Here is a 25842-nt window from a genome sequence, read left to right as displayed (position 1 = left end):
GGCAATGTGAAGGAGAGAAAAAAATAATTTGATCCTGTAATGGCCTGAGAAAAAAATGGTTCCAGCAGATTTACATTGTTTCTGAATATGGAAAAAATAAGTTGAAGCAGGACTGACAATAGAAAAAACATTGCTGTCACAGCGATGGAAAAAATGCTGCTATACCCATGTCCTCCAGTTCCCCAACCCCAGAAATCAAATGGTTCGCCCCTTATCTGTAATAGATACAGTCTGTCTTTTCTATGGACAAAGTAATAGCTTTTGAAAGAGACTATAGTCATGTGGAGTTGTTTCTTCTTGACTTAGCATGAGAACAAATTCATTTATATTTGATTATTTTGTGATTTCACAGTACATTAGGACCTGGATTCCCAGACTTAGATCTAGGTCTGAATCAAAGTATAGCAGAGATGATGAAGGGGCAGGTCATAAATTGTATAGCAAAGAAATTTTATTTCATGTTAATTAATTAATAAGTTTCCAGACATTTTCATCTGGTATTACCAGCAACATTTACTGTCAAATCCTTACAGGGAAGCTTTGTTCGCAAATGAATCCCAAAGGTATATACACAAATACCAGATATGATATATATGTATATCTCAATGTCTGTCCATCCCCAAGGGGGAAGAAACTGAATATTTTCATTCTGGGGTATGCCGCCGGTCTATCCATGAACAATCCAAAAGTATGGCGCATTATTAGAGATTTTCTTGACAATTTGGGGAATTTTTACTATTATTCTTCTGCATTTAAAGGTTTTCCTGAAGTGTTGGGTCATTTTCTTTGTTACTGACCCATATTTAGGGGGTTTTCAATGAAAACTGACTCATGTTCAGGGTTTTATTGCGGAAAAGTGACCCATTCAGGCGGCACAAACCCCTATACCTTTCCTATGGGAGTTTCAAAGATTCTAAAATATGTGCTTTGTTGATGGCATGCACAAACTTGATGCCAACACATTTCTCAGACAAGACAAGAATCAGAGAAAATCTCCAAAATCAATGTGATGAAGAGAGCCCCGTTGAGAAATATTTATTATATAAATTCTCACCTATAGTATGTCTGCTTTTTGTATTTTTCGCAGATGACATATCAAAGGGCATTGAGACCTTGAAACTGGGAGAAGGCAATATAGAGGGCAGTCTTGATAAGATGTTGCAAGGGATAAGCCATGATGGTATGTATATATGATAAATATTTGATGTTAACAATCATTCTACTGAGAAATATCAGGAAAAATTATTACTCTGGAAAAAATGAAACAGGAGCTTAATTGTGCAACCAAAAAAATGACTTTACTGCTATAAGTTTTGTGAGGCAGCGGTGAATTGTGTCCAAAAATTGATGACACACCACATGTACGGTCGTCTGTTTTGTTTCGAAGGTATGAAACCATATTTGATTGAAATATCTATGAACACCTCTGTTGTCTCTCTGTCAATAAATCTTGTTTTAAATCAGAATAGCAAGGTAAGGTAGCCTTCGGAAGATCAATTTTACTGAAATACAATGTGGCAAGGAAATGGTATTTGTAGTATTGACTAAACTGTCATGTCTGGAACAACTTGCTGTGGAATTCTTCTCATTATATCTTTCACATTATGGTTATTGGTGTAAAGTAATGACTCCAAACAAGCACAGGAGCTCATACTTTTTGTTTTTAGTACTATTTCAAACTAGTTTTTTTACCGCAGCAACATGCATTGTACAAAGAATATAAAAGACAACTACCCTTAATTTTCAGCTTGTTAGCACAGCTTGCTTCTGTCTTATATGCAGTATGTGTTGTTGACAGGTGGTTGCGCTTCAGGGTTCAGGGTGTGGACGGACTGTTGATACACTGTATGATGTTGTAGGCTTGTAAATCGCATACAAGATTCCAACACAAAGCAATGCTCCAATCACGGGCTATGATTACTGATAGGGTTAGTGTAATTATTGATTAGGAAATATCCAGCAATACGGGGGTGGGGGTGGCCGGGGATGGGTGGGGTACCTAACTACGGTACATGTATCTTAAAACTTTCCAACAATATCAGGTCACTCTCTTAACCAAACAACCATTCACAGGATGTTTGAAAAGTTTACATTTTTTTAGACAAAAGTTTATTAGAACATCGATTTCAACAATCAGTGTAATAAGATTTTAAAATTATTTTAGACTTTTTGAAATCATGCCAATATTTTTGTAAACCTCTAGTCTACATTCTTTAACTTAGTGTTACTGAAGGACTATATGGAGTGAATGCATCAAAATAACAAACATCAACTTTTTCTCTGGTTTCCGTTTGTCAGCCATGCAAAATATCTTGTATTAAAATGCTTCGACAACCAATGTTTAAACTGCAAGTATCTAGATGTTGCTAGTTAGGGTCATTTAACGTAGTATGTGCCTTGAAAATAAAAGACTTAAACTTTTGATCAAACTTTCCTCAAGGAATCTTTCAGCCATCTCCTTTCAAAATAAGAATAAATCTGGGTCATCGTGCAAAGTTTGGTACTCCAGAAACAAATTACCCAAGATTTACCGATATTTTAAACTCAAAATGGCCGCCATCCTTGTGTTAACTGTATGGAGAAAAATAAAATTTTTGATTTTTGAAAAATTAAGACTCTGAAATACACCAAGCACTTTAAAATGAGCCCCCACAAGTGGTAGATCAGAAAAAAATTGTAAAAGTTTGAGAGTCCAAATATCTGTCCTTTAGGCACATTCTACCTTAATAAGTGCAAGAAAGATTCATCAAGGTGTAAAATACTTCCCCTGTACATTTTGAATACAAGTTTTCTGAAGAGAGCAGTATCAGAAAGATGTTAAATGAATTATAAATTATAAAACTCGACTCCTAGACATGTAAATTACAATACCATACGACACCTCACCTTTTGAAATCAATCAAAATTACATCCAAAGCAGAGAAATTTGAATTTGTAATTAAAGTCTGTTTGATTTCTGTTCGCTGATTTTATCAATAATTTCTCCTGAGATATTCTGTTGGTGAGCCACTTTGCGATCTCTGGCATTTTCTAATCACATAAGCAGATTAACACTAACAAGATACGGGTTATGCAGTAAGGCTTTGATGTCTCCCTGGGGAATACATGAAAGCTGATCTTAATCTATTTGATAAGCCTCTCATTTTCCATTGGTGAGTTTGGATCGTCTACTGCAATAAAAATTTCCATGAAAGTGCAACTCACCGCTGTGGCTGCTGTTGAAGATGGCGTGGGGAGAATATAGATTTGATACCGTTGTGCTTTACCATACACAACAACTTTACTTTTACTTTTGAATATTTTATATATGTAAATGAGCGAATATATTTTTTCTGTGGGATACCACGATACTCTGCTGAAAATTGCCGTGCAAGTTTTAAAAATTGTTTTCCTAAGTCAAAAATCTTGTGTCCAGGAGACATGCTGTAGAGATGCAGTTGCTTTTGTCAGCAGAAGTTCCAGACAGTATAAATCATAAAGATTTTAGAAAATGGAAATTTAATATTAATAAAGCTTTTTAAAGCTTGCATGAGTAATAAGAATATAAAGAAATAGAAACTGTTCACGCTGCACAAGTCAATGTATATCCATTCTTTTAGCTCCAGATATAATAAAAAATTAAATTCTATTCCCCAAATAGCTTGAAAGAAAATATTTCTCTCCAATAACTCAATTGGTATTTTTTCTTCCAGCTCTTGATGGAGAGAAATTTAAATTTTTATTCACAAAATAGGTTCAAAAATGAAATTTGTGCCATACAACTCAACTGTTATTGTTGCTTTGAACTCATTATACAATGTAGATCTTTTCTAAGGTCTATCGATGGAGTAAAATTTCACAAATTTCATTCGATGATAGCATTGTTGTATTTGTTTTGACTCCAAGCAGAATCTGTGAGTGAAGCACTGTGCTCCAAAGGAGTTCTGGAAGTCATAGCCAAACAGCTGGAAGTAACGCAAGAACCCAAGTACCTGGCCAAGATGGCTCAGCTAGTTGCAGAAATGACCAAAGCTGGTGAGATAACATATCTTTTTGTGCACCTACTTGTCAGACAGCTTGCCCGTAGGGAATCAGGGCATGTGGGTGTTTCTTTTTTTTCAAAATGGTGGATCCAATTACCTAAAAGTTTGTGAAATGCAAGTCTCATACGAAAGGTGTTGTGGAATTAATGTCAAACAAGGAACATTATATTCTTGAGAATCCTGATGTTCTGTCTGATTCGACTTCACCTGCCAATCTTTGAATTGATTTTAGCAAATTTCTGTTGGTTTCTGTGGCAGATTTCATGTCAAGCCCACAGTCAAAATTTTTTCTCAAAATGAGATACTTTTCAAAAAGATGTTCATCTCAGAATGAATAATTTGACGAATGATGTGTCAAAAGAAGGGGAAATCCTATCCAAAAGCAACTTGAGAACCCAGCTCACTTTCATGAAATCTGCATTTTTTTTTTCAGAATCTATCCGTATGCCGTGTGTTAATGCTGGATTGATTCCGCCATTGGTGAATATCATGAACCATCAAGTCACGGAAGTTGTCTTGCAGACCTCTAGGGCACTGGGAAATATCTGTTTTGATAACGGTTAGTTCACAGGATGGGAATGAATATCATTCAGATCTAGAAAAATCAGTTCAAATGTAATTCACAACAAAAATCATCGCACAAAGTTCAAGTTTGTAAAACAATGATCATCATAATGAGTTTTACTTCTGTTAAACATTTCTCAGAATTGACCTTGTTTGGATTTGATCATTTGATGATTTTTTTCTCATCAGTTACGTGCATGATGGAAATTTGATACATGGCTTGTTTCCTTTCCAAAAATTAATCCTTTTTCACCCAAGGTGTTGCAGGTATCAAAGAGGATTTCATGGACTCTACACTCAATTTTTAATGAACTTTCAAATCAGACTGTGTCATACAAGATAAATTTGATTTGATATGTCCTCCGCCCATTACAAGGAAAGAAATAGACGTTTTTTTCCGACGTGCATGTCAGGTTTTGTATCAGCAAACACCAGCTTCTCAGTACCTGCACACTGACAGAGTTACACCAGTTGTCTATAAAACAAGATACTCCAAGTTGTCCCACCCATCATTCCATACAAGGTCTTCTTTTTGGATTCATGAAGTATGGCCCATAAAATGTTGAGGAATGCTACGGTACTTTGAGGCTAGGCATGCAAACAGAGTTTTGTGTTTCACAAGAGTTCTTCATCTTGGATGTCATTCGGTGACATGCTTATTCACTCTCTCTATTTTTGGATTTATTTCAGAGCACATAGTCAAATTCTGATCTGACATAAAAAATTATAACAGTGTAAATTTTGCCAGTTAAAATAACAAAATGCACTACGCAACTCAACAAAGTCTTTTAAAGATCAGGAATACCAGTATATCTGTATATTCTTTATGCATAATTTTCAACATGCATAATAAACCTTGTAGACATTGGTCTGGTAATCTACCTACACCAAGATAAAATGTACGTGCATAGTACAATATGCGTGTGGATATTTCAAGCCCTGCGTACCAATCAATAGTCTGAGGTTGATTCTTTATTTTGAATGTGAATTTTTCATATTTCTGAAATGTTATGCGCATAATAGACTTTCAACAAAAGTCAGTTTGTTGAACAAAAGCATTCATTTTTATTGGACATCAGTAAAAATCAGAGAAATCTTTTCAACTGGGAGCTTGTGTTTTTTTCATCAATGAGAATATTAGAAAAATCTTTAATGTTTACTCTTGTCTTTGTCGATCAGAAAATTAACACTCCATCAAGTTTTCATATTTCAGAATATTTTGAACGCATTCCATCACCTTTGTTCAGATTGCTATAGAGGGTGTTTCAAATTGTATGAAAACTATGCCTTACTTTTATACCAATGGGAATTCTTAAGCTCTTACTAGTAAGAGGTCTTTTATCATCTTCAACCAATCACAATGTATATTTCATTTATGCAGATGAGGCAAGGGCCATTATTGACCAATCAGGTGGCTTGGAGAAACTCATGGACCTTATCAAGAACAGATGTTTATCAAATGATGCAAACAGTGAAAATCAAAAACTGAGAGTTGTTTGCTTTGGACATTTACTCAATCTTACCAACTCAAATGGTGAGTGTTTATTCAGTCATTACAAAAAGCAAAAAATTTTAAATTCAGCCATACATTATGCCAATTAGACTATCTTTGAAATACTGTACTGTGATCAATACCGGTATGTGAGGTCAAGTATATTCAAAGTTTATCCAGTTTCAACTCTGAACCATTATTCACCACATCTGTCATTGAATGTGAAAAAAGTTTGAAACTGCAACTTGCAGCAGATGTACATGTATGTTATTTATTACTGATATGTTCAAGTGTATACCAGTATGCAAAGTGATAGAAGGCAGTTCATTGAACTTTACAAAGTGTCTCAAAATAATCTCAAAACGGAAAGACCTTGCTTTCATGGTTAAGTTACACCAGTGTTCTCCAATAAGCTTAGGTGAACTTTTCAGGAAAAACAGGACATTGCTATGGTGTCTCTCATTGCCATGGTATCTCTCACCATACCTTTTTTTTTCAAAAGGAAAGAAACAAGAAATCCCATTTACATTACCAGCACCAGCTTCCTCGCACTTTTCTCATTTGCACAAAAATTTCACCAAAGCTTTACTTTGTTCCTTCACCCACCTGTCAGAGGGAATTCACAACAAAGTGTTTTCACTTGGAGCTGTGGCAGCCCTTGAAGATTTCCTCACAAAATATGCAGATGACACCTCATTATGCGAAATGGTCTTACTCTGCATTGATAGCCTTTTGGAAACAGGTCAGTAAGACTTTCAGTGAGCTATAGTTGATGTGGAATTCCTCCTGAATTGTTTTTTTAGCTACTATAGACTATAGTCTATAGAAGCTATTGGGATGGGTATCCGTCCGGCATCCGTCGTCAGTCTGTATGTATGTATGTATATATGTATGTATGTATGTATGTATGTATGTCCGTTTGTGAGGCGTCCGTCCACTCAAATATCTTGAGAACCGCAGTACTTACTGATTTGATATTTGTTGTGTAGATGAAAAATATGATTTTGAGAAACAATTTTTTTTATTTTTGATATTGTTGAAAATAGGCAAATTAATGCCAAAAAAGGTGTTTTGGTAAAAAATCTTCTTCTTCATAACCGCTGGTCAGACAGCTTTGTTATTTGGTATACAGGTCCCTAGGGATAACCCAACTTAGATTTGTTCAAATTGTGATGAAATATGCAAATGTGTATTTTTAAGGAATTTTTTTGTCATTTTTGGTCAAAGTTTGACTTACTTTGTATGTAATTCTTGTACTGTATAAACCCTATCAATTCACCCAGAAAAAAATAATTAATATGATTTTAAATAATTGAATTAATTAGGAAATCATCAAAGCCAAAATAATTTTAGTGTGGAACTATCAGAACTTTTTGACAGTTTTGACAGTTCATAGTGAATTGAGGATTAAAACATGTAAAGGCAACTTTCCTGAATCCCAACTTTGATATATTCTGAACCACCATTTATGTTATCTAAAAGAAAGTGCTCATATATAGTTTGTCATTATAGGGTGGTCAAATAAATAGAGATAGAAAAAGTTCTAATTTCCATTTATGGTTGACTTGGTAGGGATAAAATAAGATTACTTTTTGAGGGAAAAAATAGAGTGGTCAATTAAAAGAGTGGTCAAAGTGATAGGGTTTTTATGGTAAAGCTGGGCTGTAAGATTCCTCATGTGCTATTTATAGCAATTACGAAATCTGTGTAAACAGTGCAATGAAAGTGTAACATGATTCCTTGTAATGCTTTTGATGACCTTGAACTTCTTAAGTTTCAAACATTTGTCTCTTCAGTGTGCTTTCTCTGAGTACGTACAGTCTCAACTGATTCAACAGAACTTACAATGTTAATTTGAAAGTTAAAATGTGCTTGGTTAATAGGATGAAAATACTGATATATAATTAAAAGATAACCAGCTCAAGATTCTTTATAACCTGACAGATATGCTGTTTTTTTATGACGTAAATCTTGATTTGAGCAAGTCTTGTTTACTTTAATTAGAATGTAATTAACTCTCGTTTATTTGCTATTATAGACTAATATAGTCTGATGAAATATGCAAATCTGTATTTTTACGGAATTTTTTCCGTTTTTGGTCAGGCCATCCTGAAATGAGCTATCAAAGATATCCACCTTTTTCATCAATACATGTGTCACAAAAGGTTATTCTCTACATAACACAGCAGAGCTCTGTCAACTGTTGAGTCGCTTGTTTTTTCAAAACCGCTGGTCAGACAGCTTTAATATTTGGTTTACATGTCCCTAGGATGACCTTAGTGAGATAATTTCATACAGTCAGGAAATACTTAATTTTGTATCCATGTCTATAGTAGCTTCAGGGACTTTGGCCCTATGTTTGTTTCTTCTGTCCAGCTATATTGTTGTAGCATGATCCCTTTTAACATATTTTTCCATATTCCAAAATGATTCCTTCAAGATAACAATCATACAGATTAACTACGATCTTTAATGCAAAAGTTTACTTAATTATACATTAATTAATTATGCATGCATTAATTAATTATGTATGCATATAATTTATTATGCATATCACACATATGACTTTATTGTGTTCAAGGAACATAATCATTCATTGTGATACCCGGGTAGTACAGTAATTACATATGAATACATTTACTCAAAGTTGATAATTTCTTAACTATAATTACATTTCATAATTATAATAAATGATAATTATATGTGTAAAGTTCACCCCGAAATGGGGTTCTCTATTATGGCACAGAAAAGGTTTGTGTTTTGCATAGATTGCATAGAGTCCTCAAACTCATTATACATGAAAGGCAAATTTCTTAGTTTTGAGTACTTTTATTTACTTCACAGAGAGTGGAAGAATGAAATTTGCATGCAGTGGAATTGTGGAGATTTTAGTCAAATTACTAGAACAACAAGACGATGGTGAAATTCATGAAGCTATACTTGATATCTTTGCAGTCCTGGCGGAAAATGGTAAGCTTCTTGGCGGTAAATTATTTGCAATGAAAAAATCAAGTACATGTAATTTTATGAGAGGAAACATGAATTAATGATAATCTTAGCTCTATGAGGCTTCATATGTCTGTTGGCATGAGTAAGATTGTTTCCTTGTCTCGAGAGTGTCCCAGGGTGGAGAATTTCAGAAATATGTCACTCTGAAATGAACAAAATGATAGAAATCACTCTTAACTGAAAAATATTCTAGCCTTTTCTATATTTGATTGTCTTGAGTGCATCCTGTGAGTCAGACACTCATCAATCTTGACAGTGCTGGGAAAATAGTGATAAGTCAAACATTTGTTCAACGTTGCCCAGCATTTCCATGTCATAGAATTCATGTCATAGAATTTAAACTCTTTAGATCTTATTATTTGTGCAAACCAGAATTATTTTTTTCTTAAAAATTCATATCATGATGATTCATTGCTTAATGGATGTTATCACTTACTGATTTATATGTTTGCTGCAGGAAAAATATGGAAAAGAAGAGTATTAATATAATTTATTGATGCTGATTTTGTAAGATATTTATATTTTATCAGGAAACTTATGGAGTGAGTCACTGTAGGCATTTTAAGTGTATCCTAGCAGTGTAAAAGGTTTTTTATTGAAAAACATAATCTTTACCATAGATTGATTGAGTTTCTTCAGATTCATTTTAGCAGAAGGATTTTGCAAAACAACTTACTAACTACAAGTTTCATTGAATTTCTTCAGATTTAATTAAGGTAAACCTAACGAAGTATCACCTGGTTGAGATCCTGGCCAGGCTGATGAACACGCACCGTGGATATCAGGCAAACTTTACTCACACCAGCAGACGTAGTAGTGAGGCTTTTAGTCTTGAGAAAGCAGCCACTGACATCATTGTACTGATCCTTACAGAAGGTAGGTCACAGGTCAATATCACTGGACTGGTTTCAAGACTCAAAATTCATCAATGTTAAAACTTTTCATATAGAAGCTTGAAAATTTGATCTAAAACCTTAAAACTGGTCCAGAAATAATCTTTGAAATAGATCAAACATTTAACGTCTGTGTTCTGTTTCCCATAATGCATTAGTCAACTTACACAGACAAGAGTCTGTGCCTGTACTTTCTGTTTCCTTACCAAGAAAGACCAGAAAATTTGTTGATAATGGAGAATGTCTGTTTAGCCTTCTCACCCTTCTTTGCTGAATGAATCCAACCACTCCTTTGAAAATCATTCGGGTGATCAATGTTATGGGGAGTATAGGAATAAAGTTAATACCAGCATGTAACTTCTGTCTGTACAGACAATGTATGCAAATATTGCTGAGAGGATTTAATTCAAATCAGGAAGATACATAATAATGTGTCTTAATCCATGCTGTGCCTTGTTGTCCCCTTATTATTCATTTCCTTGACAAATTTTGTCCCAAAACAAGGAACTAGTAGATGACAGAGGTATGGTTTACCTGCAAACTGCACAATGCAGCAACAGTGACATCTTTTCTTTCTCCAGTGTAGCAACAAGTTACATAGCCTACGGGTTTCAATATTTGTTTTTTGATCCACAGATGAAAGTATGAAACTTATATTCAACCATGGAGAGGGCGAGCTACTCAAGGAAGTCATGTCGTCATGGTTACAGTCGCAGAGTATCCAGAGAAAGATATCAGGAGCCTTAGTCATCGGAAACTTTGCAAGAAGTGGCAAGTAGTGTCCTGTCCATAACCGTCACTGTGAATAACTAATCATATGGTGGATTTGCCACTGTTTATCAAAATATGTCTTTGAAAATCTTTTTTGCTTACTGTTACATGTTCATTCATCCATGATGCTGGTGAACTATCTCTGATCTTAGCTAAAAGTGAGTTTTTTGACATCAGACGTTTTAGTATTAACGCTTTTGTGATAACAATAAATATTTTGTCACCTGACCTATCTTGCAAGCCAGCTATCTCATTATCTGTCGTCTACTATGCTGCAATATTTTTCTGTCATGCCCCTATCAAACTGACTTGATTAACCCCATGATTTGAGATCAAAAACAATTTAAGCACATGAACCTCAAACTGTGTGATTTACTTTGCAACCCTGCCTGTTGCTGCACTTAAATTACATTCAAAAAACTTTCCTGAATCTGAAAGCAAAAGGGCTATTTTTTGTATAAAATGAACCTGCTATAACACATAGACAAAAAGTATAATGAAAATGCAACCTAATAATAAGGACACATGAAAACATGAAGCGATACAGAAATTAATAAACAGAGTCATACAGACTTTAGAGATACATTTTGCAAATGATATGCAAATGTACAATGGCCGCATTTTTCATTTTCAGTTGATATCAGCCACTTAACCCTCCAACAGCAGCTTTATAGAACATTAATTTCTTTGACTTTTCAAGATCATGAATTTTAAGGAGTCAATAATCATTGTTTTGTTTCTACCAGATGAGCATTGTATAAAGCTGGTAGAATGCGGAGTGTTGACACCGCTGCAAGAACTATTACAGCAACACACAAACCCTGGAGATATTGATATGAAATTACAACATGCTATCCTAAGTTCATTCAGAAATCTAGCCATTCCAGGTAGGTCAAGGTTCAAGTCCACCAGCTGTATAGACAAGGACTGTAACGCTAGTTACCCGGTTCTGAGGCTCTACCCACTATGGCTTTACAGATACTATGTCATGTCTGAGACTCAAAACACTGTCACCCTAGCGTAATCACTGGTCAGCCAAAGTACAAAAATACCCTTTCCCTGCAAATAGAAATGATGAACAACATTTGTTTTCGGTAATTTGTACATTTTTTCCAGTGACGAGTTCCAGTTCTGATATTGTTTATCCTTTAAAAATATTTTAAACTAATTTTACAAAGTTGTTGCAGCTGGTAAATAACAGTCTGGGACTTATTATTCTTTAAGTTGAGTCATTCACATGCAAACCTTTTCTTGGCTTTTTTCATTTCAGCCGTCAACAAACCCATCATGCTACAATCAGGGGTCTTAGATACAGTATTGCTTATCATTCAGACTGAGATGGCGCCGGTTCAGTTCAAACTCTTGGCAACCATCAGGATGCTTGTAGATGGACAAGGTAAATAAAGACCAAACATGACTGTGATCCGTGTACAATGCTCAAATTAGTGTGAATCATGTTGTGTGCATGTGATTTGCACTGCTGTAGTCATGTGATGTGCATGTGACAGGTGCCTCGAAAGTGAAAGATTTAAACATTTGCTCAAACTTTCCTTAATGAAACTTTCAACTATGCTCGTACCAAATCAAGAATAAAAATCAAGGGTACAGTGCAAAATTTTGTACTAAAGAATAAAATTACCTGACATTTACTGATATTTGAAATGCAGAGTGGGTGCCATCGCTGTGTTAACTCTAGGCAGAAAAGTAAAATTTTCAATTTTTGAAAAACTAAGACTGAAAATTGAGTGTCCGAATAACTGTCCCCGGGGCACACTCTACCTTAATGGTTATATGTTTATATGCATTAATGTCTATATGCCTATGTTTATCTATGTATACTGAATGTTGCACTCACAATACATTCCAAGCAGCTAGCGCAGCAGTACAAGTTGGAGGAAGTGAAGCTCTAGTCAAACGAATCACAGAACTGTGTGAAGTACCTGATCACGCTGGAGTGGCTGGTGAAGCCAATAGGTAAGGATGACAGCATTCTCATTGGCTTGGTTGCATCATTTGACCTGCATGTGACCCAAGCTGGCATTGCCATTGGTGTATCTGATGAGAGTCAGTTTTTGTAGGAGCTGTAACTAGCAGGGTAAAGTGTTACGTCAAGTGATTTTTGAGGCGCCATAGTGACAGAAAATTATCAGACTGAAGTTGTTTAAATACCTGTTCAGCGTTGAAAACACTTTTCACCCAAGCCTTCTGTGGTTTATTATTGGTTTGTCTATTTACACATTTAAATAGGCTCCTGGCGGCATTAGTGAAGAACTCTGGTTCAAGCAGTGTCATGACAACAGTTGTCAAATCAGGAGGATTACCCTACCTGGTTGCCATGGCAACATCTGAGTACCCAATTATGCAGACAGAAGCACTTGTTGCCATAGCACTGATTGCATCAACAACATTAGGTAAGATCTTATTCACCCTTGGAGACAAAGATGCCAGAACAATTTTTATGACCTTTGACCCCTGAGATTCAAATAGAAATTTAGATCTCCATCAAGAGTGAAAAATTGCTAATCAGTCGGTTTCAAAAAATTGCACAATTATTACCTGAAATGTCACAGAATTTTATTCAGTCAAAAAGGTCAAAATATTAGAAGTGTTTAAAGTCCTGCACCGTGGCGGCAAATGTAGTTGCCATGCCAAAAAGCCACTTTCAAGCAGTCTTTAAACTAACCTACATGGTAGTTGAATAATATTGCACAAGGATCCAAGTCAGTGTTGTATTGCTCACAAAATGTGTAGTCAGGCAATCTTTACATCTTCAACTAATTAAGTCTTTATCATTCCGCTCCGTGTATCTACCAAATTATGCCTTCCCACTTTCACTGATAGATGGCGCTGTTCCCAAGTACTGAATATTCAGACTCAATAAACAGAGTCCCCTCATGCTGACCCTTCATTCCACTTTCATGCGCCGTTCGGCAGGTGTCGTCTTGCTGGCGCTCCGTTCTCTGGGCTTTCTTCAAAGATGAGTGAGTCTAAAGGCTCAAAGAGGAGAAGGCCAAAGTCCTCCAGTAGTGCAACGCGCACGGAGGCATTGCCAGAAACTGAAGTGAACGAAGAAGTAGCGGTCGCTACTGAAGAAGAAGAGGTCATGGCTGCGTCCAATTTAAATATGGACGACAATGACATGGCACAGCAGTCGGAAACCCCACAAGAACCTAACGCTACTATGTCGTCAACAGGCGTTCCAACAGATGTATTTGCACAGTTGGTCGGTAAGATGTCTGAATTAGTAAGTCAAACTCAGGCAAGTAATGCGACTATAGCAGACTTTATTGCGTCGCAAACACCAGGTCAAGACATGGAAACACGTAGTACTGGTACGGGTCAAGGGTCACGCAAACGGAGTAAATCTCCTGCGTCGACTTCTTATCGACGAAAGTTTCCCCGATATTCTGACAGTGATGCAGGTAACGGTACAGAACTGGACTATTTTGAGGATTCGGATGACCATTTGCAGGAAGAATTTCCTGAGTCGTCCCAAGCAGAGGTTCCAATGAACACGGCATGTGAGGGCGAGTTGGACGCCATCTTTGACGACGTACCCGACCATATCGCGGGTCCGGTCACTTGGCCGGTTGCTCAAACGTCAGTTGGTTGGTTGACTAAACGAATAGATAAACGGCTATCTCCGAAACAGTTAAAGGAATTGCAGCAGAATTATTTAGTGCCTGAAGACAAACTGCAGCCATTCGAAGTGCAAGAAATGCCGTCTTCACTTAGAAGTTTTATTCGTTCTAGTGCGCCTAATTATCGTAATTACGATAGGCCATATTATAAAACTCACATGGTTATGCACTCTGCCTTGCGACCTATTATCAGAGTACTTGAATTGGTGTGCTCATCCAAATTTCAAGCTGATAACACAGAGGTTAAGAAGCAAATTAAGTCAGGGCTTTCAGATGCTACCCATTTATTGACTACAGCAAGCTCTATGATGGCTGAATTACGTCAGGGAAGAATGAAGCCCCTTTTCAAAGAAGATTACAAAGATATTCTACAAACATCAAAACCCACAATGAAAGGTTTCTTTGGTGGAAATTTATTAAAGGCTATCAGTGAATCTAAAAAATCTGTCAATGCCTTTCGAAGTGTTGCAAGTAGCACAAAAGGGAGGTCACAGTCTTACGACAACAAAAAGAGATACGACTATAACAGAAGTTCATCAAGCTATGAAGGTAACAAAAGCAACTACCAGTACAAGTACAGAGATGATAGAAACTTCAACCAGAGGGCCAGCAAGGGCCGTGGTAGAGGAAAATAGGACAGACAGTCCAAACAATGACATTTCTTCAGTAAACCTGCCTCATGCAGGCAGACTTCAGTTCTTTGTGGACAAATGGAAAGAAATCACAAAGAGCTCATCGATTCTCAAGGTAATTCAAGGATATCGACTTTAGCTAATCAACACTCCAACTCAGTCAGTTCAACCAGAGTCAGTCCCACAGTCACACAACGAGTTCATAAAGATCCATTAAGGGCAGAGAGTTAATTCTAGAACTACACACAGGGAAGCCACCAAAAATAAATCTTATACCACTAGCCGCTTGGATGCTATCAGGAGACATTACAGAGGTCAGGGAATTTCAGCAAAGGCAACAGAAATACTTGTCAAAGCTGTGCGACAAAGTACCTCTAAACAATATGACTTCAAATGGACAAGATTTGCAAGCCGGTGTAGTCAACGGAACGTTGATCCAGTTTCATGTCCTGCAGCAATAATATTAGAATTTCTAACTGAACTGTTTCAGGACAAGAATCTAACATACAGTACATTAAATGGTTATCGAGCAGCTATCTCATCAGCCCACCTAAATGTGTATGGTAAGCCCATAGGTTCACATCCATTGGTAGTCAACTTATTCAGAGGATTTTTTCATATTCGACCACCAACACCAAGATATCCAGTCACATGGGATGTTACTGGAGTGTTGAATTATCTGAAGCCGTTACATCCAAGCTCAAGTTTGAGTCTAAAGCAGTTAACGCTAAAGACTGTCATGCTAATTGCTCTGACATCCTCGGATAGAGGTCAGACGATAGCAAATTTAGATATTAAGTTTTGTAATTTAACCGATAAGTTTTTGTTTGTTGTTCCAAAACTGACAAAAACTTCGTCAGTCACAAAGCCATACAAAACTGTTAAATGTCTTAGTTTTCGAGACAAATCTCTCGATGTTAGACACTATGTGAGAAACTACATCTACAGAACCAGAAGATATAGAGATATGGTTGTCAGAGAAGGCAGGACCCGTCCTTCAAGACTGTTTATTTCCTTTAGAAGTCCTTATCATGAGGTAACTTCACAAACAATTGCAAGATGGGTACGAACAGTGATGAAGGAGGCAGGTATAGATACAACACATTACAAGGCTCACAGCGTCAGAGGTGCAGTGTGTTCAGCAGCACAAATACAGGGAGCAACTTTAACACAGATTCTTAAACTAGGAGATTGTCCAACAGCACAACATTTACAAGTTTCTACCAAAGACACACAGAGTCCTCGGAAGCAGGTCGCCTTATCCTGATGGCTGGCCAAGGGCAGTAGAAGGTCAGTTTTAGGACCAATTTATACTCCGCCCAGCTTGGTATTCGGCATAATTTGGTAGATACACGGAGCGGAATGATAAAGACTTAAAAATTTGCCTAGACTTACCTTGAAGTGCAAATTATAAGTCTTTGAATGAAGCGTAGTGTATCTACGCTCCTCCCTCCCACCCGTCCCGGCTTCATATAAATTGGGAGGATTTTTGCCCATGTGCTTTAAAAATTGCTGAAATAGCTTACAAAATACAGTTTGGAGAATATATGGATATAGCTCTAGTAGCTCACACAAACTTGCCTGCCTCACGGCTACTTCAAGTGGAATGAAGGGTCAGCATGAGGGGACTCTGTTTATTGAGTCTGAATATTCAGTACTTGGGAACAGCGCCATCTATCAGTGAAAGTGGGAAGGCATAATTTGGTAGATACACTACGCTTCATTCAAAGACTTATAATTTGCACTTCAAGGTAAGTCTAGGCAAATTTTTAATTTTCCTTCAAAAGTACATATGTGTGTCCATATTAATAGGTGTATGGATTCAGTGACATCTTAAATACATTTCAGAGGCTTCTAAATTTATGCCACCAATGTTGTTTGTATATCTTACTGCAAATTGTATCTGTTAACCGTTAACTTTGAAGAATGAGGAGAATAAAGAATTCTTTCCTTCTGCAGAAAATACAGAATCTGATTTCAAGAAGAGTAGCTTGTTGAGAGTGTTGCATCAGCTGTTGACGTCGGCAGAAACACAACCTGAAGTGATGGTGAACGTCCTCACCGTCACTGAGTTACTTCTCAATTCTGGTGAGGATCAACTTTAATTCCCATCACAAGGGATTCTAGTATTGTACTCTGTTTTCTGGAGTGATTACCTCATTTCAGTCAAATTTTTCTTCAGATTCCTTTATGGAATTGTCAAAGAAGGGACCTGTACTTAAGTCATTATGTATAACCACTTGCCAGCCATGAGCACTCTTAGGGCTCCTTAACTCAACCTTTAAGAAGACGTAAAGACTACTTATCTTCCCCAATCAAAGTAGTAAGGACTCCCTAAGACAATATAAATTTTTTTGACTTGTCAGCATAATCTTGAAAGCCTGTCATCCTCCCGATGGTAGACCAAGGTATTCATGAAGTTTGCCATGAACAAATCTTTAATCACATCGAACTATTATTCCTTTCTGTTCTCACAGCTGACTTGAAGAAAGAAGTTAAGGAGCTAGATATTGCTAGTGTTGTGAAAACGCTGACGTCACAAAGTAACCAGATGATCAAGGACAAGGCAAAGACTGTGTATCCCAAAATCAAATCATGAAATGGAGGCATTGACAAGGGAGTTGTCACAACATATCCAAAGAAGTAGTTCTATTGGTGCATTCAGGTCACATGCCAGTCACATGGTACAAATCATGAGAGGTGACTGGCTTGACAGGTCTCAGTAGGAATAGAGTTTTGTGTGAGACAACTAGCAGCTGATGGAACTTGACACAAACTTTTCAGCAGTGAACTGTTTAGTAGAAGTTGAAAAAAGTCATAGAAATTCAGAAATGGTAGAATTTTGAATTCTGTGGAAAGACTGGAAGCCTGGAGTCACTCAGTTTTGAAGTAATAGAAGAGTGAAGCAAGTGTACTTGTATTCAGTTTGATCGTAGGGATCAACAAACAAACTAACAAACAAACAAACAGGAAAATGTATCAGTAACACTTGAAAAATATTACAGGGCTGCTCAAAACTGTTCTCAAGGTAACAAGTTGTGATGATGAGGGGCCAAGGCATGCTTTTGTGTAACAATGGTATGCAACGACAGTGTATAGAGTTCACGAATGTCACAGTGTTACAAATTGAACATGGTCTTAAAAATGCGCCATTATGGTCAGGCAAAGAGGGAGAGATTAGTCTCTATAATAGAATGGATAGGAATTTCATATTGAATGAGATTTACAAATTGTTTGAAAGGCAAAATTAAAATTAATGTTACAAAAATGTATGTTACCATATATCTCATATCCGACAGCAACTACACACTCGGTGTTTTCTTAATAACATATCTCTCATTCTTCTTGGTACAGACATATTTCTGGTATTATCAGACTGTAATTTAAATTTTTGTGGTCTTCTCAAGGAATTTTATGATGTAGGTAAAGATGATTGGTCATCATCAACATATTTGAATATTCATAAGTCCATTTCCATGACGATATCTGCATAGAGGTATATTACTGGCAAGGTGTTACATTTTGAAGCTCAGAATGCGATATAGATAAATTGCTTGTGGTATGAATATTCATGAGCTGGCAAGTACTGCATTGCAAGCACTGTTGTGATTGGCTGTAGAATCTGAACAGTGCCTTTTTATTGGCCAATTATTGAATCAATATGCAGTAATTTGCATAAAGTGGTATGAAACCACCCATCAGCTTTTTGGTGCCCTTCATTTACAAGAAGCAATATTGCAATATTCTGTGTAGTCGAAAAAATATAGTAAAATATTTTCTCGCAGAGAATTGAAAAGGAGGGAGCTGTTTCTGCTTCAAGAGTGGAAGTACTTTTGTCCGTTTTCCATCAATGTTCTAAAATGTACAAATTTAAAGATTTGACAAATGATACAATTACACATTTATGTGTGATTGTGATTGATACAATCATGATTCTAAGTTATGATAAGTTTCTTTAGCTCCTGTAAATTCATCAAAATTTTTCTCATTGGAATAATTTTTATAACATTTTTGAATTAGTGTACAAATTTTGTGACAAAAACCCCAGAAGTTTATGACCCTGAACAGAGATTTTTTTAAGCATCATACCCATATCTCCATACTTCATACACACAAAGACTTGACATCATGACAACCTTTTCTGCCCTATTCAACATGTTCAAACACCCCAACACCAACCCACCCTGCTCATACCTGGAAGCAGGTAAGCAGGTCCACATTAATCATTGATAACAATGGGTTTGGGCCAACCCATTGTGGTAAAAGGGTTAAAGCAAAGATACTCTCCATTTCCTCCTCTTCTCTCATTGCTATTTGAATTTTCGTCTTTCTGTCTCAAAATTTCTTCAAGTGCAGGAATATTATTTGTTTGATTTATGCGGATTGAAATATCAAAAACCACCTGTTGTCACGGTATGAGTAACTTTAGTTGTGTGTAGGTTTTTTCTGATCCTTGGAAATTTAGATTTTCTATGCAATGTAATATCTAGCTTATCTTTCAAACAATACAGCGTGAAAATTCAAATCGATATGCATCAGGATTTTTTGCTCACTCTCCATCAACTATGGTTACATTCCATCCTCAATACCAGTTGCAGATATGTTGCTGGAAGTGTTAGTGCGAAACATTTCCAGTTTCTCTGTCTGATGTCATTTCCTCAACAAAGATCTTCTTTTCTGCAAGATTTCCAACAATCATCAAACGTGATGTACATCGCTATGGCAGCCAGTTTACAAGTATATATTTTGTCTCTACAATCTAATCTGAGAACACTGTTTTTTCCGTTTCGTACATTTTTGACATAGTATAGAGCCAGCTACAATGACCATGGTGAGCATTAGAAAATTGTAGAGTTTTAGATTTAGAGTAGGGACAAGTTGCAACCATAATGAGATATAATCAGGTACATGTGTCAATTTATTGCCATGAATAGAAATTGGTGTCATTACAGTTTTGGACTGTTCTACAATACAGAGTGAAATTTTTAATTTTTTGTTAGACATGTTAGAATTATAATCAAGATCCATTGTTTGGAAGCCAGATTGCTGACCCACTTTTTATACTACAAGTATGTCTTATGCCATTATACACCAGTTGCTGTAACCTATTCTTTTCTAGCATTCAATGACGTTCCGTACTTGCACAGTACACTGAGTTCCAATACAAGCAAAACGCTAGTATTGTTGACCTCTGACCTTACACTTTATCTGATGTAAACAAAGAAATCTACGATGCAATGTTTCAGTTACAGTGACTTTTTAAATACAATCAACAGCAAACTTGTCAAAATAAACTTTGAAATTTCAAAACTGAATAAATGAAAATTCAAGGTGCATATTGAGCGATGTGTGTTCACAGAAAGTAGCTGCTGGCATGGTGCCAACCATCGTGGTGACTAGAGTTGTACATGTTCTTTTTATCACAGTGGCAGAAGCCTGTTCAATTCACATCATTGTGTAATTCTTCAATCCCCACATAATCCTAATTGACATAGAAATGGGCGTTTATTGGGGAAAGGTGTATAATAATAGGGTTGTACACAAAATATGGTCCAATAATGAAGGCTCAGTATAAAGTTACGTATTAGGCCTAATAACCCTATAATATTCGTCATGTATGAATTGTCGATAACATTTACCGCACACCAACTTTTCTGTACATTTACTTATTACACTGCAAAAATCATATGCGTTGATTCCATAAGTTATTTACCGCATGTAAATTGTGTCTATGCAAATGCTGAGGTCAAAGGTCATTCATGGTGATATACCTTTATCAATGTGCTCGCAACCATATTTTTGGTCATGGATGGTACAGCTTATCCATACAGTGAGAAAACCAACACTTTTGGAGAAATCTACTTAATCAGTGCTTGAAAATCTTGATTTTTTTATTTAAACACATAATTCTGGGTTTTTTTAGAAACTTTTTGTACATTACATAGTCCTTAATTTGTAACAATATTAATACAAACATTTGTAATTGATATTTAAGGATCATTCCAATTTAGTTAACAAACAAGATGAATTTGTCTTGTTCTTCGGTTTTCATTTTCTATCATTTGAAGATGTAATAATATTTTGTAAACTGTTTTTCTTAGCATTTTAACTTATTGTTTATAGATTTTGAAAAGATTGGTCACCTGTGAAATCATAAACCGGAACAAAGGCATGTCAGTTTTGTGTGGTTTATTGTCAGTTGTCATACACTAGCTCAGACACTCTAACACTCTGAATTCGTAGAGTTGTTGCACTCAATTTTTGTAAGGTATTTTTAAAGCCCATAATTTGTCATGTGCAGTATAAAAAAACTGAGGGTTGAACAAATTGAAACTGCAGTGGCAATTCAGGAACAAACCAAATTTGTTTCATTTTTTCTCGTGATTCTTCTGTAAATAAAGACTGTTAACAGTGTGAAGACAGGACCCAGAGTCATGTTTTCAGAAACATTCAGAAACGTTCTCCAAGAACCGGAAGGATAAAATGAGTGGAAATTTAGCAAATGATAATGAACATCAAAATCATATTATATTTTCTTTTTATCAGATGAAAAATCAAGACTTTCCTGGAGCATAAATAAGTACAGAGGACAGCCTGCTATTTACTGCTAAGAATCACAAAATTTGTCAGACCCAGTTTTTGAACATAATATTTAAGTTTTAATTTTTACATCATTGGTTAGTTTTGCATCACTGCAAACAAGTGTATGAATTTTACCTTCCCACTGAGTCTGTGAGATTTCCAATACAGGAAAAAAGTTACTGTACTTGTGATATATTCAAGGTTGCAGAGAAATTACTTCATGTATTGTTCAAACATTTGTAGAAAATAGTTGTAATATTTGATTTCGGTTTTCTGTCATGTAACATCATTTATGTAATTTTCTAAACCGTTTAAAGATCTTTTTCAAACTCTTCTGTCCCTCCCTACCGACTCCCCAAAAATGGACCTCCCCCAACTGTAAGCTTAGACTGAAAGATCCGGCGCTCGAGGAGGAGCGTAGAGGGCGCCCTCGAGCGATGGATCTTTTAGTTACTGTTGCTGTGCTTTTAGAAAAGTATTTGGACTCCACTTTGCGTGTTTGAACTCTTGTATAGAATTCACTCTCCTTCTGTCTACCAATGATTTATTTTATGATATCATTGACAACTGTTTAAAGGAAGTGATTAATTAGTATCAATTATTCATTGGATTTTTTGTTGCTGTGCATTTTTGTATCCTCCTGATCAGTGGCTTTCAACAGGTTTTCATAGTTTTATCATAAATCACTTTCAGAGTGCTTACGTCAGGTTCTGCCATCATCCTGAAAGAGATGTACAGGACATCCCATGCGTGCTCTTTTTTGCTTGGCCTGGTTCGCACTATTTGTACTGAGAGTATGTGAATTTTTGAAGTAGTGGCATAATGTATGTTCCGCCGGAGGGAAACAATTAAGATTTTATCAAAATAACTGAACACAAGTCCACGTTATATCGTACCTTCTTAACTTCTTTGATCTTATGTCAAATAGTGCCGTAGAGGGCGTACGAGCAGTGAAATACTCTGGGGCAGGTAATCCAGAGACCCAAACTTTGGGTAATCAAAGAGGCATGGTTGACTGTAGTTCAATCGGTGTGTTTATTCAAGGCAAAAAGTTACACCACATCTCTCAGACGTGCAATATATCATTTTAGAAGTGTAAAATAACAATTATTATTACATGGTGTCATCATCTTTGGTGCAAGGAGGTACTCTCTGTTGTACTTCCATGCTATGTGCTGTCAACTGTACCAGGCGAAAACAATACTTATCGGAATAAAAAAAAGGGTTCATTGCATTTTCTTAAATAATTATAGTCGTCAGGTTTACGCGCAAATCTTCAAAGACCACTCCGTCAAACTTCTCGGATATCCTCAAAATCCATGGTGTCTTTGCACAAATAACTTTCAAAAGTATTGCTTTAGTCGATGATTTCTGAGAAACAATTCTGTCGGTCACAAAGTTGGTCACAAACTTAATTAAAAAAGACTTCATATCAAACCAAAACCGTGAATATCTGTGAATTGCAAAACTGATTACATGAATTGACGATTATTGTCAATAAAGTCATTTCTAAATCATCTTCGTTGTCATAGCGTCTTATGTACCATTCACGTGTGATCATAGTAAGTCTGCTGTGTGCCCACTTGATGAAAATAAAGACGGCGATTTTTGCATCTCAGTACAGCGACCCAAAACGCTGGCCTGAACCAAGGTGTAATCCCGTAAGTACCAATTATGGTGATCCACTCAATGCTTAAAGACCAATTACTTTCATCAAACAGGTGGTTCTTATTTCACTTTGTACACACGTGACATCGCCCAACTTTAAAGTAACATGCGTCTAGAGAGTGACAGACACACTTTTGCTCAAATTTTCGGCAATGAAACTCAACCAATATCTTTCAGAATCAGGATTGAAAAATCGAGGGTCACCAAGCCAATTTTGGCACCAGAGAATAAATCACCTGAAATTTACCGATCTTTGAAATTCCAAAAAGCCTGCCGCCACCCCTGTGCTAACTCTATGAGAGAAAATCAATGTTTGATTCTCCACAAAAATAAGACAATGAAAATGTTATTTGGTCCAAGAGCTTTAGGATGAGTACCCACAAGCGGTAGATCAGAGAAGTGAAAAATATAGAGTCCATGATCCATTGATCCACGAGACGCATTCTAGCTTTGACAGAAACCTATGTCAAAGTTGGCATTGGCCTATTTTTGGGAAAAGGCGATTTCTTGCTGAAAATAACTTTGCTTAGACATTACAGTATATCGTTATGCGATCCTCATAGACACAATGTCAATCAACTCTAACGGGTACGTACACTCGATTTTTGCTTTCTTGAAGAATGCACGCTGCGCAACTGTGCGACTTCCTACTGTCACTCCAGGTGTGTGAGGAGGGACTGTGGCATGACCTTGCAGATGGACAGGTGCCAAGAACCGTTTCAATACCGTCATTGTCTCAAACGAGAAAAATAGCTATCATTTCCTTTATTACTGAATTTTATCACGTCGATAAACTGCGATTAAATTGATGAAAGTCAACCAGCCGATCGATCACGAATTTAGAACTCCGTCTACCACATTGCCATAGTGATCATCGAAGATCATAAATCAACCAATATTTTGTATTCTTTGAATACATTTCGATATTTCCGAAAAGGTTTTAGGGTATTTTAGTGACAAGCTATATGTAATAAGTCATACTTTCAGGACTTCGAGCGTGAAAGTCTCGTTTACGGATTTTTTGCGACGTTGAGCGCGCCCTCAACGTGGATATTGTTGAGCGAGGTCAATCAAAAAATTTCAGTAAAGGAGCGTGCAGCCGAAATATGGTATTACTTTAGTTTTTGAACGAAAATTTCTTTATGTACGATCCGTTATGTGGACCTCAAGTGAAGAATTCAATCCTATGAAAAATTAAAGCTCTGTCATTTCTACCGACCAGATTTTGGCTTTTCAGCTTTCTTCCTGCCGATGCAAATGCCAAAATAAACCCATTCTGCGTGTATCCACGTTAATAGGTCATTTTCGCAGTCTAATTCATGAAAGTATTTGCAGAACGGGTTCCAAATCATGTTCTTGTTTTCAGTTCTTCTTGTTCAAAAGCTTAACCGAAACTTTTGCGAATGTTTTTCGCTTGTTTTTGTTTGGTCGCATGCAACGACCGGTCAGGCCGTCCAATCAAGACAAATTTTCTCATGACTTGCTATTCAATTCATTGCACAGAGGTTTCTCATTCCCGGATTTCAGCAGCAATCCGAGCTCTTAAAGACAAGAATAAAGTTAGTCGTGTGAGTGCTGAAAACGTGACCTATCAAATGAAGTCTCACACAACAGTGTTCACGGACAGAAACGCAAAGTGTTGGGGTCACCAACGAAAAGAACTTGTGGAAAGTTTCACACCGCAACATCGTCCTGGCATCCATTATTTTCAATGCCTTCGTCTTCTGCTAAGTCTTCGGGGAAAATTTTGTTCTGACCGACTCTCCAGATGTCCTCGTCTGACACCCACTCGCGGCGGTTCTGTTTCCGAAGCTTGTTCGACGACGACCCGAACGACGAGCTGTGCCGCGGCTTCTTCTTCTCCGAGTCGCTTTCCTCGAAATTGGTAGGCAGAGGAGGTCCCAGCTCACCGTAGTAGGTGTACATCTCGAAGCGGGAATCTCGTCCACTGCTTTTCTTCCCTTCATGCATTCTGTGGATTTCGAAAGATGCCTGCGAACCCGGGTCATCAGAATAATCTTCTAACCGAACGTCGCCCTTTTTGTACTTCTGAGCTTTCAACTCCCTTTTCAACGTTTCCTTGTCGACGGCTTTGTAAGCATCCTTTCTGGATTGGTGCGGAGACTTCTTTTCCATAGCCTTTTTCTTCTTCGCCTCTTCTTTCATTTCTTTGAAACTTTTCTCTCTCACAATTTGCTTTTTGACGTTTGCTTGGACTTCCTGTTTGATGGATTTCGTTGAACCAGTCAGGCCGTTCATGTTGCACGGCGGCCCACTGTCATCTAAGCTCATCTTCGCCGAAGGTAGCGGCGTTATTTCCGTCGCTATCAGATCGGAGAGTCTTACGACCGCTACCGGAGCTGCGGTCGCCATGTACTGGTCTTCGAACACGCAGTAGCGCGCAATGATTCGGGACAACGCGATAGCGACTTTTCGGAAGAGTACTTCCTCCTCCGACACGGAGGAGATGGACGACTTTGAGTAAACCTCCAAGAGGTACGGGATCGCTGCTATGGCGATCAGCGCCACGCTCTCCACGGTCGTGTCGAGTTCAGCCAGTGCTAGAAA

At 37.0% G+C, this 25842-nt stretch overlaps 1 protein-coding gene across 4 annotated transcripts in view; it reads left to right on the top strand.

Moving 5' to 3' along the window:
- Window positions 1–23123, top strand: part of LOC139122702 (rap1 GTPase-GDP dissociation stimulator 1-B-like) — a 64103-nt gene extending 40980 nt beyond the window's left edge. The window contains exons 3-16 of one of the 4 annotated variants that reach the window (XM_070688325.1): window positions 1088–1180; window positions 3889–4014; window positions 4456–4581; window positions 5968–6120; window positions 6692–6820; window positions 8923–9048; window positions 9793–9963; window positions 10617–10751; window positions 11498–11638; window positions 12022–12147; window positions 12623–12725; window positions 12999–13162; window positions 16984–17112; window positions 17502–23123. In XM_070688325.1, coding sequence (XP_070544426.1) covers window positions 1088–1180; window positions 3889–4014; window positions 4456–4581; window positions 5968–6120; window positions 6692–6820; window positions 8923–9048; window positions 9793–9963; window positions 10617–10751; window positions 11498–11638; window positions 12022–12147; window positions 12623–12725; window positions 12999–13162; window positions 16984–17112; window positions 17502–17623 — 1844 coding nt within the window. In that variant the 3' untranslated portion in view covers window positions 17624–23123. Of the gene's footprint in view, window positions 1–1087; window positions 1181–3885; window positions 4015–4455; window positions 4582–5967; window positions 6121–6691; window positions 6821–8922; window positions 9049–9792; window positions 9964–10616; window positions 10752–11497; window positions 11639–12021; window positions 12148–12619; window positions 12726–12998; window positions 13163–16983; window positions 17113–17501 lie in introns of all 4 variants that reach the window. The other 3 variants (XM_070688323.1, XM_070688324.1, XM_070688322.1) reach the window with 3 other exon arrangements.
- Window positions 23124–25842: the final 2719 nt, after the last annotated feature.

This window comes from Ptychodera flava, chromosome 22 (assembly GCF_041260155.1).
Source record: "Ptychodera flava strain L36383 chromosome 22, AS_Pfla_20210202, whole genome shotgun sequence".
Classification (NCBI taxonomy): domain Eukaryota; kingdom Metazoa; phylum Hemichordata; class Enteropneusta; family Ptychoderidae; genus Ptychodera; species Ptychodera flava.
The sequence above is the reverse complement of the archived record's forward strand: the minus strand, read 5'-3'. Positions and strand labels throughout refer to the sequence as shown.